The sequence below is a fragment of the Rhinatrema bivittatum genome, chromosome 4 (genome assembly GCF_901001135.1).
Source record: "Rhinatrema bivittatum chromosome 4, aRhiBiv1.1, whole genome shotgun sequence".
Classification (NCBI taxonomy): Eukaryota; Metazoa; Chordata; class Amphibia; order Gymnophiona; family Rhinatrematidae; genus Rhinatrema; species Rhinatrema bivittatum.
Genome location: NC_042618.1, coordinates 249,684,110 through 249,698,279, shown reverse-complemented (window position 1 = coordinate 249,698,279; position 14,170 = coordinate 249,684,110). Strand labels below are relative to the sequence as shown.

Sequence of the window (14,170 nt, the reverse complement as noted above, 5' to 3'; positions counted from 1 at the left end):
AGTTAAGAACATAAAAAAAATTGCTATGCTGGGTCAGACCAAGGGTCCATCAAGCCCAGCATCCTGTTTCCAACAGAGGCCAAACCAGGCCACAAGAACCTGGCAATTACCCAAACACTAAAGATCCCATGCTACTAGTGTAATTAATAGCAGTGGCTATTCCCTAAGTAAACTGATTAATAGCCATTAATGGACTTCTCCTCAAAGAACTTATCCAAACCTTTTTTGAACCCAGCTAAACTAACTGCACTAACCACATCCTCTGGCAACAAATTCCAGAGCTTTATTGTGCGTTGAGTGAAAGAATTTTTTTCCAATTAGTCTTAAATGTGCTACTTGCTAACTTCATGGAATGCCCCCTAGTCCTTCTATTATTCGAAAGTGAAAATAACCGATTCACATCTACTCGTTCAAGACCTCTCATGATCTTAAAGACCTCTATCATATCCCCCCTCAGCCATCTCTTCTCCAAGCTGAACAGCCCTAACCTCTTCAGCCTTTCCTCATAGGTGAGCTGTTCCATCCCCTTTATCAGGGGATACATCTGGATGTGTTGATAGTCTGGCCAAGACGACCATGGTACGCAGACATGTGAAGACTACTTGCGGGGAACCCTCTGTGCCTATCTTCACACAGGGCCCGATCCTCCACAAAGATTAGTCTCTCTTACAGTATGGCCCTTGAGAGGTCTAGCCTGAAGAGGCGCGGTTACTCAAAGGCCGTGATTGACACCCTGCTCCGAGTGCGCAAGTTCTCCACAACTCTGTCTTACATACGGATCTGGAGAGTATTTGAAGCCTGGTGTGAGGACTGCAGGATCCCCCCATGGACAAGCCAAAATTCCCATGATCCTGGAATTCCTGCAGGACAGGATGAAGAAGGGGTTGTCACTCAACTCCCTCAAAGTCCAAGTTGCTGCACTGGCCTGCTTCAGAGCCGAAGTGGATGGTATCAGACTATCAACTCATCCAGATGTATCCTGCTTTCTGAAAGGGGTTTAAACAACTCCGACCACCCCTAAAGTGGCCGGTGTCTCTATGGATTCTCATCTAGTACTAGGCTTGCTAGCAGGGGCCTCCTTCACACCAACACGTGGTCTGTCACTATGCCTCTTAATTTTAAAGACGGCATTCTTGGTGGCATATGTTCAGCTCGTTGCATCTTCAAACTTCAGGCACTATCCTGTCGGGAACTGTTCCTTAGGTTCACACCTGGAACCGTACAACTGCGCACTGTCCCCTCCTTCTTAACCGAAAGTGGTTTCCCAATTTCACATGAACCAAACTGTCTCGCTACCATCTCCAGATGAGCATAAGGACTCTGAAGACTCACTCCTTCTTCGCCATCTGAATGTCGCAGACTTCTGGTCCGATACCTGGAAAGATCTGAACCTGTGCCCAAAACAGATCATCTGTTAGTTCTTCACAGTGGGAAGAAACAAGGGGAAGCGGCATCGCGGGCATCCATAGCCCGCTGGATCAAAGAAGTCATCAAGGGAGCCTACATAGAGGCAAGAAAGCCCTTACCTCTACAGGTTAAGGCTCATTCTACGAGGGCCCAGGCAGTCTCCTGGGCGGAAACCAAGCTTCTGTCACCAGCCGAGAACTGTCGGGCGGCGACGTGGTCCTCCATACACACCTTTTCCAGATTCTACTGCCTGGATGTTCAGGCCAGGGAGGGCACAGTTTTCGAAGGGCAGTACTAAGTGGGCCACGGGCAGCCTCCCACCCTGTTCGGGATTAGCTTTTATACATCCCATTGGTCCTGAGTCCATCTGGCTACACGCTAGGAAATGGTGAAATTACTTACCTGATAATTTCATTTTCCTTAGTGTAGACAAATGGACTCAGCATCCCGCCCACGACTGCCCCAGAAAAGGGAGAACCTCGGATGGCAAACCTCGAGACTAAACAAATATGGGTAAGCTTTAATCGGTTTTAATCGGTTGAGTGCACTGGCGGTCTCCAGTTTGGAAATCAGTTGAACCAGTCAAGTTTTAATCAAGCTTAAGCAAGTTATTTAAGCAAAAGATATAACCACATTGGCTTTTCGAAGACGATACTGAGGAAGTGAGGTCAGTGCAGGGGTGTGTCAGCTTTGAAATCTGACTCCATCTTCCATCTGCTAGCAGAAAAACAATACCCATTAGTCCTGATTCCATCTGTCTACACTAAGGAAAACAAAATTATCAGGTAAGTAATTTCTCCATAATGCCACCATTCACTAGGACAATATGAGTGGTGAGAGGGTAGGACTAGTAGATTTTAAAAAATAAATAAATAAAACCTTGCGCACCCAATTAGATTCCACTTTTAGGTCATCTAATAAATTTGTGACCAATTCATCTATTTTGAAACATGGTATAATGCATTTTTTCCTGTTATGCTTTGGAGAAAGCATATCTTTAAGACTTTACCCCATCTTACAACAATGAGCAGCTCCATAAAAAAAGTGAATATAAACACATGGTCTCACACACACCACAAATATATAATCGACTAATGTGAGGAATTATTATAATAGGAAAAAGACATTTCAAAGCTTTCTCACTTGATGGGTAAAGCAAAGGTCTTACTATGTCTATTGAAGAAGTCACTTGAAAATATTGTTGAGCAAAATACTTATTCTTTTTAATAAGTCATTTTATTCAACCAAATTTAAATATACAGTAAGTCCTCTGACATGGACCATGTTTCACCACTAGGCTGCATCAGAGGAGAAAGATCTATAAGGAGCAAACAAAAAACTTAATCAAACTCGATCCAATATAAAATAACACATATACCCAATATCTGGGATATTGATACATACATAATGGAAAAGCATTGGACTGCTTCTGTGGTGAAGTCCTAAAGGAAATGAAGAAAGTGTGCATGGGAGTAACTTGCTGGTGCGGCAGTTACTTCCCTTAGAAAGCATGTAGAGTATTACCTTAACCAATAAGCCTTGATGCGTTAAATGCAACTGAAACATTGCTCACCACTTCACCAGTTGGGGGAGAAGGGAAATTGGATTCAGACAACAACCAAGAGGGCACCGACTTCTAAGGTTTAGGGTACTGATATGCAGACATAAGGGGAAAATGCACAGGACTGCTTCTACTTGCCAAGTCCTTAAACAAAGCACTACAAGCAAAACTATGAATTTTCTAGAAAGCTTATCACCCAGTAAAAAATGTTACTAGCTGAAAGTTTTATGGGTATCATAAGATTTGGGGATAACTGCATAGAACAACAGTTACTAAAGAGAAATATGAGAGTAACCTACACAAAGTGGCAGTTACTACTTTAAGCTTGCTGGGCAGACTGGATGGACCATTTGGTCCTTTTCTGCCATCACTACTATGTTACCATAATGGATAAACTGTAAGTCCATTTCAGCATATTTAAAACATCTCCATAGCATTATCACAATAATACCGCTCTTGTTCACAATTTAAAACTCTATCATCCAAATGATGTAAAATTGTCACGTGTGATAATCTGCCAATTGGAGTAATACAAAAAAAAAAAAAAAGACAGACAATATAACGCAATAAACAGCATTAGAAAACCAAAACTGGTAACAACTAGAGAAAAGAGACCAGTCAATACCAACATTTAAGGCACAAGGGGATAAGTATTGCAGGTTAAATATCCAGTGCTGTTCCCTTTCGAGCAAGAGGTGATCAAGATTGCCACCTCGTGGTTGACAGGAAACCTGCTTAATAATAAAAATGTATAAATTCAAAAGGAGCATTGATTTGCAAGTGACACATAAGCTACAATGTTCATATATCTAAGTTCTAATTTTCAGCTTGCCTTACCCACATGTAGCTGTTTACATGGGCACATTGTTACATAGGCTATGTTGGAAGAATCACAATTTGATGAGAGAGATAAGCGATAAAGTGCCTGGTTAGATAAATGAATAAATTCTGTAATAGTCAACAAAAAGGGACAAACTTAGCAAGAACCTAAGCTTGGTCTGTGTCCCAAACCATAAGACTCAGAGATAACCGAAGCACGTAACTCTAATGAACAAGAAATCTCTCTAATTGCGACCCCTATGAATTTCAAAGCAAGGAGGGTGGGGGTTATGGCAAAAATTGTATGAGGGGCCTTGTATATGAACACGACTAGAATATGGTAGCGCACACACGTCAGCTTGTCTGAGGAAACTGCATTAGTAGGGAGAAGCAGAAAATCTTGGTTAATATTTAAGGCCTGCTTAAAGGACCTCTTTATTATGCAGTGAGGACAGCCCCATAATAAAAACTGCTTCATCGTCTGTTGAACCTGAGTGATGAAATCTGAGCAAGAAGAATACAGATGATGAAAGCAAAGGAACTAATCTACCAGAATGTTATTGTTTAAGGATCGCAGGTGGTGGCTACAATAGGATGATAAATATTTTTATCAGTTTCTTTCCGGTAAATAGAAGTAGACAACACCTCATCTTGGAATCTCACCAGGGTCTCTAAGAATGGAAAGGGGTGCATGTAAAGAACGAAATGTAAATTAGGATCCCGAGTGTTTAGCCAGTCCAGAAATGCAAAAATCTGAATCTTGGTTCCCAACCATGAAAGACATCATTGATGTACTGCAGCCAAGTGGTGATGGAGAATCATATGTTGCTTCAAATGGGAAACAGAGGCAAATGATATTGGGGGCCATGGTGGTCCTCATCACCATGCCTTTGATCTGCTGATAAGTGATTTTCAACTGTAACAAAATTTTTGATTCGCACCAAGCGTGTCAATTTTATCAAATGGTGAGTAGGAACCCAATTATCTCTGGGTCATTGATCTAACACCATTTGGACCACCTTATTTGCCGCTTCTTGTGGTATATTCAGATATAAAGACACTGTCAACTCAACAAAAAAGTATTTATCCGGTGGTAAGCAGAGTTGGTTCAGAATGGTGATAAAATGTCCTGAATCATGCCCATACAATGGTGCCAAAGGGACAAAGATGTCTATGAACTTCGAAAGGGGTTTGAGTAACAAGCCAATATTCAAAACTATGGGCTGTCCCAACAATGAGTAGGCCTTTATTGTATTGGATGACATCTGTATTAGATACGTTAATTGGTAAAGCAAACAGTTTATTGGTGTTATGAGTAGCTCTGGAGCAGTGGATTTTTGCCACATCAATTTCCCCACCACCACCACCAATAGTTTCACATTTCCTCAAGTGCTAAGCCTCCCCCTCCATACTGTGTTTTGCAAAATGTAAGTATTTCAACCACTCCAAATAATCTTACCCACTAAAAGGACTACCAGTATCTGTAAAAAATGTTTTTTTCCTTTCCTCTATCACTCCTTTATCCTTTGCAGGGTTGAGGTTGGTAACTTCCCCCAATGGATTCTTTCAGTGGCAGTGGGAGAAGTGACTTACTACTTTGAATCTCTTCTCTTTCATGGGTGGGAGGATGGGTAGAGGTAAATGGCCCTGCTCGGATCCATTTTCTTACTTGTTCATTGGGCGGGGAGGTGTAGCAGAGATCAGGCTACTTCTTTCAGTGCTGGTTGTCTTGCACTCCTCAGGTTGGGAAAGTCAGCACTGGAGGATTTTCTGACTTTCAGTCCGAATCAGTAAATTGCGCCGGCACTCCAAGGCGAGCGCCAGCTCTCCCAACGCACGCCCAGGCCACTCTCCTGGGTGCGCGATTCAGTATGCAAATGAGGGCCCACGCTAATAAGGAGGAGGTGGCTGTCCGTGGGTTTGACATCTGACACTTAATTTTACCGGCATCAGTTGTCGAACCCGCTGATAGCCACGGGTTCGGAACACGGACGCCGGCAAAATTGAGCGTCCAATTTCCAGGCCGCGGGCAGATTTTTTAAAGATTTTTAATTTTTTAAAATTTTTGGGGCCTCCAAATTAATATCACTATGATATTAAGACGGAGGGTGTACAGAAAAGCCGTTTTTTCTGCTTTTCTGTACATTTGCCCGGTGCTGGCCGAAATTAACTCCTGCCTTTGGCAGGAGTCAATTTCTGAGTGTAAAATGTGCGACTTGGCCGCATATTTCACTTTCTGTATTGAGCGTGACTAACTAATAGGCTCATCAACATACATTTGTTGGGCGCGCTATTAGTTTCGGGGAGGGGGGGTTGGCTGCGTGTTTTCCACGCGCTATTATTACCCCTTACTGTATAAGGGATAATAATAGTGCGTCGAAAACGAGTGTCCAAACGGGGGCTAATGGTGCGCTCGGCCTGAGCACACCATACTGAATCGGCCTGTTTATTTTTTAGCTCCTTTTCCAAAGGAAGGAGGTTTATGAGATCACTATCAGTTTGTATGTTTGTGTGTCTAATAACTTTAATAGCTGATATCCTATCCACACCAGATTTTAAGGACATGTCAGGGGGAATATGAGGACTCAGGATGATTTTTTTTTTTTTGTATTCATATATATCTACAGATGCACACATATACATGGCTTGGAATTCGTGATGGATTTGAGATGTTTGCCTCCCTTGGCACTGTTTATACTATCGCCCCCTCCCCCCCCCACTCCCCCACTGAGCAGAAGGTCTAAGGCACAACCACCTTTGCTCTGCTCTATCTGCTTCAGACTCACCTCCTCTCCTCTCCTCATGTCTCTAAATGACAGCAGAAGGGCTGGATTAGGAGCAGAGTGTCTATTCTTTGTTCCCAGCTGTCTGCTCTGGCCTCACCCCTTCCCTCCTGTTTCCTACACAGGACAGAAGGTGATGGGCTAGAACAGAGAATACAGCAGCTTTTCTTTGCTTTGCCCCTCCAGCCTTACCCCTCCTAGACCAGAGAATACAGCAGCTTTTCTTTGCTTTGCCCCTCCAGCCTTACCCCTCCCCTCCTGTTTTCTGCTCTGGCCCAGGAGGGCCTGAAGCTCAAAGTTCTTTGCTGTGTGAGATTCAACAATGCTGGGAGGCAGCAAATCTGCAGCTGGCCTGCTGTCCCCTAGATTTGTGCTGCCCTAGGCACAGGTCCAGTGTGCTTATTGACAAATCCAGGCCTGCTCGAACGTAGGCTCCTTTAGTTCTGGGTGGAATTTCTTATTTCTATATGAAAAATATACATAGCAAGATAAAATTGTCCTTTTTCAAGTGCACTTCTCATGCGAAGCTGCCTTTTCACTTGCAGTTAAATCATCACTTATTATGTAGTGTCTAAATAAACAGAGGCCTTTTTAGGTGTCCTTTATGAAAAAGGATACATTTTGGGTAGGTCATGTCCAAGAAGGAAGTGAAGGGATGCACAAAACACACCAGAGCAAAATACTGTAAGAAGAGTGTGTGGCAAATATTAAAGCAATCTGTACGTTCTGAAGAAAATACCATCCCGCTTAATGAAGAAATTCTGTTTCAGCAAAGTCCAAAGTCTGGTTACAACTGCAACTTTGATCATCCATCTGTGACCTAGTATCAGCTGGAAAAAAGGATGTTAATGGGGGTGGTGGTGACTGGGAAAAGAGCGTGGAGTTAGTAAAGAATGCCATTGACATGTGTATGCAGCTAGTGATTGTACATGTTGCTTGCTTGTTTTACTTTAAACTAACACATATTAACTATTTAGCTTGGGATTAGTAAGTGTGCAGAGCTGATTCAACTGCCATGCTTGGACATGAATGAGTTGTGTTAGCTTGAAATAATCATTTAAATTGTGTAAATGAAGCTTTAGGCAACTCAAGGCTTCACAGCATGTAGTGTTTTCAAATTGAATGCTGACTTAAGATATTTATCAGACAAGATAGCAGAGTGCTTAAGAATTCAGTAACAATTTCTCTTGGATTCAATTCTGATTTGCCTTCTTATTTTGTGTTTATAAAGTAAAATATTGAGGTACAGAATACTAATGCTTTTTCTCTTCATTATCCAACAAAACAAATCCCAAGTATTTGGGATGTTAATTTAAAAAAAAAAAGCATTTTGATTTGCATGTCAAGTATCTATCCAGAAATTGTCAGTTGATATGGCAATAAAATCGCATAGTTTGCATCCAGAAGTGGAAACAAATGGAGTCCTAAGGTTTTTTTTACTTAGTCACATCAAATACATAAAATAAACCCAGTACTTGCTTGTTTTAATACTAATCTTATTCAACGGAAAAGCAATTTCTTTAATATCACATCAAGGAACAGCCTGGTGGGCCATTTGGCTTGGGTCTCACACTTAAACGGGCCTCAAATGTAGAGAATTGCTAATGTTTTGTGTTGTCATTTTTACATTTTTATTGTGGCTAGGGGGGTCTCAAAAACTGGGCCCAGGTTTCTCTCGACTGCTGAGAGGACCTGATCATATCTTTAAAATGTTGTACCATCTTGGCCAAAATTCGTTGAGGTCAATATTCAAAAGCCATTTAGACGGATAACTCACAAGGTATATCCAACAAGGTTAGCTGTATAACTTTAGACCTACTTCTGAGCAGATCTAAAATTAGCCGGTCTCATATGACCGAATTACTTGCTATTTAACCAGATATCTTTAAAGATAACCAGCTAAGTAATGTTTTAAAAAATGAAAAATACAGTGAGCCATCCCCTCCATCCTCCCCCCCCCCCCCCCAATATCTAGGAAAGGCCCCATCGGGCCATGCCCTCCTCACCCCCTCAACTTCTTAAATATTAACAAAAGACCCCCCCAGTCCTGGTGTATCATAAATTATAAAATCATGCTGCACCTCCCTTACCTCCCACCCACAAGGGTTTACCATATCACTGACCCCACTCTCTTCCCCCGATCCTTCCAATCCCCCCGATACCTTAAATTAGATTGCCGGGAGCAATCTAACCCTTTACCCCGCTCCTGGCAATCTAACCCTTTGCCCTGTTCCTGGCGCCTCTGTGCTGCTCTAAGAACATGCCATACTGGGTCAGACCAAGGGCCCATCAAGCTCAACATCCTGTTTCCAACAGTAGCCAATCCAGGCTTATAAGTACCTGGCAAGTACCCCAAAATTACGTAGGTCCCATGCTACTCATGCCAGAAATAGCAGTAGCTATTTTGTAAGTCAACTTGATTAATAGCAGGTAATGGACTTCTCCTCCAAGAACTTATCCAATCCTTTTTAAACCCAGCTACACTAACTGCACTAACCACATCCCCTGGCAACAAATTCCAGAGTTTAATTGTGCGTTGAGTGAAAAAGAATTTTCTCTGATTAGTTTTAAATGTGCCACATGTTAACTTCATGGAGTGCCCCCTAGTCTTTCTATTATCTGAAAGAATAAATAACCGATTCACATTTACCCGTTCTAGACCTCTCATGATTTTAAACACCTCTATCATATCCCCCCTCAGCCATCTCTTCTCCAAGTTGAAAAGTCCTAACCTCTTTACTCTTTCCTCATAGGGGAACTGTTCCATCCCCTTTATCATTTTGGTTGCCCTTCTCTGTACCTTCTCCATCGCAACTATATGTTTTTGAGATGTGGCGACCAGAATTGTACACAGTATTCAAGGTGCGGTCTCACCATGGAGCGATACAGAGGCATTATGACATTTTCCGTTGTATTCACCATTCCCTTCCTAATAATTCCTAACATTCTATTAAGTTTATGCTTCCAACATAGCCGGTTAGGTTTTAAAGTTATTCGGCTACATGTAGCCAGATAACTTTATGCAAGCATATTCAGCGGAACATTTTTCCTGTTGCATATACAGGACAAGTTACCCAGCTAACTTTACCCGGATAATTTGTCCACTAAACGGGCTACTGAACATTGGTCTCAATGTTGTACCATAAAATGACCACCCTGTTTCTGCAGGTAACAAACTAAAAAAAAAAAAAAAATTCCAGCTCCCTTACCTCCTGCCTACAGACGGCATTGCTTCCTCCCTTCACCCAGTCTTTATTTCTCCTCTCCTCTTGCCTGGAATACCTCATTGAAGCATCTGAGACCATTCTTAGGTATGACAGTGGCAGCAGCACTGGAAGACTCATATGAGCATGTGCCAGCTCAGCCCCCAAGCCCTGCCTCCCTATACAGAGGCCAGGGGTGGTGAGTCCATTGGTGGAGCCTGTGAGCGTGTGCCAGTTCAGTCCTTTTATGATCCTACCTAATGTGCTGCTGCCATCGTGCCTGATAACAGAATGGTAAGCTTTAATAATAAAGCTCAGGTGAGAGGAATGAGGTCCATGAGAAAAGAATTAAGTTGGCAACCTTACCTGCTGCTAGCTTCCCTCTATCACTGACTCGGCAGCATTCTCACAATTCTTTAGGCTGTGATTATAAGAAATAGGGTTTTTTTGTTGGTGGATTTTTTTTTTTAAGTCACATTCTTGTGAGAAAAAATTCCTGGTGGTGTGTTTAGACTTGTAAGCAGTAATAGAGGCTGATTCCATCAGACACTTGTTTTTAGAGCACCACTTCAGCATGCACTTCAAAGTCAGCTTTACTGAAATGCTTTATACATGTGCATAAGGGAAGTAATATCAAAGGAGTTACGTGTGCAAATGGAACATACTAGTGTAGCAGTTTTCAAAAGCCCATTTACATGTGTAAAGTGCATTTACACATGTAAATCCTTTGGAAAATTACCCCATAATGTATAATTGTGCATGTGTGGGGGGGAAAAATATTATATATATACCATTTTGCAGAAAACAGTTTGTTTGCATTTTTACAAAATTTAGGCATGATCTATACTTATTTGCTGGGAGGGCTTATGAAATACAGGCAATCAAGAGTCCTGACTTCAGTGAGGAAAGAGCTAAACGTCTGATGTAATATAAGTCACAAATTATAGCAGAAATAACATTTAGTTGCAAAGTTACTTTTATTAGAAAATTCCATTGCAAAATGTGTTGGTTTTCAATAGCTTTGAGTATGCGTTTCAACATAACTATCAAGTGATATTAAATGGATATCATAACCTAGCTCAGCTGATTTTGTGCATATAACTGGAAAAATACAGTGGGTAGTGGAAAATACAGTGGGTAGTCTATGTATAAGCTGGAAGAAAGACTCTACATTCAAAATTTCCAAATACTGCTGGCATGCATGAGGACATATGCACTGTAAGGTTCAACTGTCCTGAGCACGTGTAGCTTAGCACGTGTACATTTACATGCATTCTTGCAGTAACTGCTAGAACATGTGCAAATGTTTTACTTGCCTGACTCTGCCTCATCCCCCCCCCCAGCCTCCAGATTACCTCTCGTTAGTCCAGGGAAACGTATAAACAAAATCACGTTTGGCACATTCTTTTCCCCCCCCCCCCCCCAACCCTGTTATTCTTCAAAGGCAAGTTTACGTGCACATTATCAAAGGTTCCAAATCTGTAATGTTGACTCTTACAGGGTGAAAAGCTTTGCAGTGCTAGTTTCTTTGGAACCATACAGGTCACTATATTGTTAGCACACTTAAGATCTTTCAGAAATACTAGCCAAAACAATTCATGGTTTACTGGATTCTTTTTAGGTAGAGCACTGAAAAAATGCGTCTAATGGATTCTTTATGAATATTATTTGCAGCCCAGTCCATTGAGCAGCGGTTAATGAAGATTGATCATACAGCCATCCACCCACATTTATTGGATATGAAAATTGGGCAGGGCAAATACGAGCAAGGCTTCTTTCCAAAGTTGCAGTCTGATGTGCTGGTAACAGGACCCACCAACAACAAGTAAGAATTCTTTAAGGAAAACCAGTATTGATAGTATATTACAGAAATAATATAGCCAGTTTTTCTGTATCCCTCCCTTTCAAAAATACGTTTGATGGGGAAGTTATTTTCTCTTAAATTCCATATTGACCTTTTTCTTTATTCTCCACCTGGACCTTTGCCACAAAGAACCTGCTCTTTGACTATTCAGAAGATGTCAGAGCTGTGAAAGAATGGTGAAGCGTCTTTATAGTGATTCTGTGGTAATACTATATCAAACCAAAAGTATCTGTTAGAAGTAATATTCAAAAATAAAAAGATCCACCTATACTCAACTATTTAAATCTTATGTTTCTTTGAACCAGAACCTTCTTTAAACATGATAAAGTTCATCATACTAAGGACTTAATGCTCATTCAACTATGCAGCTGCTATTGTGACAGTCCCACAATATTTATTTATTTATTTAATTTATTTAAAGTCTTTTCTATACCATCGCTAAGTTATATACCATCGCAACGGTTTACATGTAGGCACATAAGTAAGTTTGGAGTAAGCGTACTATAGTACATTCTAACAGGTGCCATTAAGTTTCGGTTACATCAAATCATAAAAATACGTACAAATGTTCAGTGATGTAGGTTCTGGCCAGGTGTACCTAGAAGGTACTTTTACAGGTAAAAAAAAATAAATCACATTTACTGTGTTATATTACATTCATTATGTACTCAATTTGTTAAAATATTGTAATGCACATTTATGAGAATAGTGCTGTGTGCCGGTGCTCTTCTGTTTATTCCAGTGTATTCTCTATTCTCTATTCTCTTTATAAAAGGCTCGTTTAAAAAGCCATGTCTTTAGACTTCTCTTGAATGTTTTGGGGTCTCTCTGTAATCTGGTCTCCAAAGGCATTGTGTGTTCCAGAGTGTGGGTCCTGCTAAAGACAATGCCCTTTCTCTTACCTGGGTTAGTTTTGCTGTCTTGACTGAGGGCATGGTTAAGAGAACTTTGTTTGCTGAATGAAGGTTCCTGTGTGGTACGTGTACCCGTAGTGCGGTGTTTAGCCAGTCCGCTTTTTCATCATGTATTAGTTTATCTATGGTGCATAGTGCTTTGTATTTTATTCTTTGTTCTATGGATAGCCAGTGAAGTTCGGCCAGAGTTTGTTATATGGTCTCTTCTTCTTTTTCCAGTTAGTATTCTTGCTGCTGTGTTTTGTAGAATTTGAAGTGGTCTTATTGTTGTATTTGGGAGTCCTAGAAAAAGTGCATTACAGTAATCGGTACTGGCGAAAACTAGCGCCAGAATCACTGTTCTGAAATCTGCAGGAGTTAGTAACGGTTTAAGTTTTCTGAGGATCACGAGTTTAGCATAGCCTTCTTTTACTTTTAGCGATATGTGTTTTTAGATTAATTTCGGGGTCCATTATTATTCCAAGGTTCCTTACTTTTTCTGCTAGTACTATTTTCTGGTTGTTTTTGAGTATAATTGGGGTTTGAATGATTTCGATATTTTTTCTTTCTAAGTGTAGAAATTCCGTTTTTTCAGTATTGATCACTATAATTATTGGTCTGCAATACATGTGTTTTTTTTTCAATAATATTATTATATTCAAGTATTCAAGAGTTCTTCTGTGAACAAGAAAAATGCCCAAATGCGAATTTATTTATAATAAGATTCCTCTTATAGTTACTGTAACAAATGTTCTTACTCTACATTGTTGCACACTATGATGGAAATCTATCAAGCAGAAGCAAATAGCTTGCACGCAAGAATGTGTCAACAGGGCTAAATCCCTGGCAATATGTAGCTGATTATTGTACAAAATACTCATATGTTCAAAGTAAGATGAATTTTAAAAGCCCAACTCATGTGCTAATTAGGGGATGTGCGAATATGTCGGGCATATGCGTCAAGCGGATTTTAAATGCTGCCAAGATAACGCTCCCAGAGTGCACACATCTGGAAAGTTATCAGAAAGGGGAAGACATGGCATGGTCTGTGGGGGGGGGCATAGACATTTTGGAGTGTGAACCTGATATGTGAATGTAAATGGTTACGCGATCCAGTGGGTGCCGAGGCCCCCGCCACATAACTTTACTTCTGCAATGGATGATTGTACGTTTAAAAAAAAAAAAAGAAAGAAAGAAAAATAAGTAGATCTGCAGGGTTTTAAGGGTCAGGGCGAACTGGGGGGAGTGAAGGCTATTAAATTAGGAAAGCTTGGAGGTCCTGTCTCTTAACTGGGTGAACTGGGGATGAACTAGCAAAACCGGGAAAAGCATCGTTGCGCACCCCTTTTAAAATCCCCTGATTTACGTCACATTTGCATGCACATGTACACGCCTACTTAAAATTTGATGCACTTGCACGTGTGACCAGGCTTTTTTTTATAAAATGCGCATGTATGTTATAAAATGGTCATATCCCTGGGCGCAGGCCGACATGTATGCGCACATCCGCCGGTTTGAAAGTTACCATCATTGTCTCATGGGGCAAAAACCACCCAAAATGATACTCAACTGATTGCTGTACACCGTTGCTCATTATGTGCTGTATATTGTCTCACAGAGGCATAATCAGCCCAATATGG

At 41.0% G+C, this 14,170-nt stretch overlaps 1 protein-coding gene across 3 annotated transcripts in view; it reads left to right on the top strand.

The window, feature by feature from the left end:
• The window catches only part of DENND5B (DENN domain containing 5B), a 476,583-nt gene that overhangs the window by 223,695 nt on the left and 238,718 nt on the right, over positions 1-14,170 (top strand). For all 3 annotated transcript variants that reach the window (XM_029600012.1, XM_029600011.1, XM_029600010.1), the window contains one exon: positions 11,448-11,598. In XM_029600012.1, the coding sequence (XP_029455872.1) occupies positions 11,448-11,598 (151 nt within the window). The remainder of the gene's footprint in view (positions 1-11,447; positions 11,599-14,170) is intronic.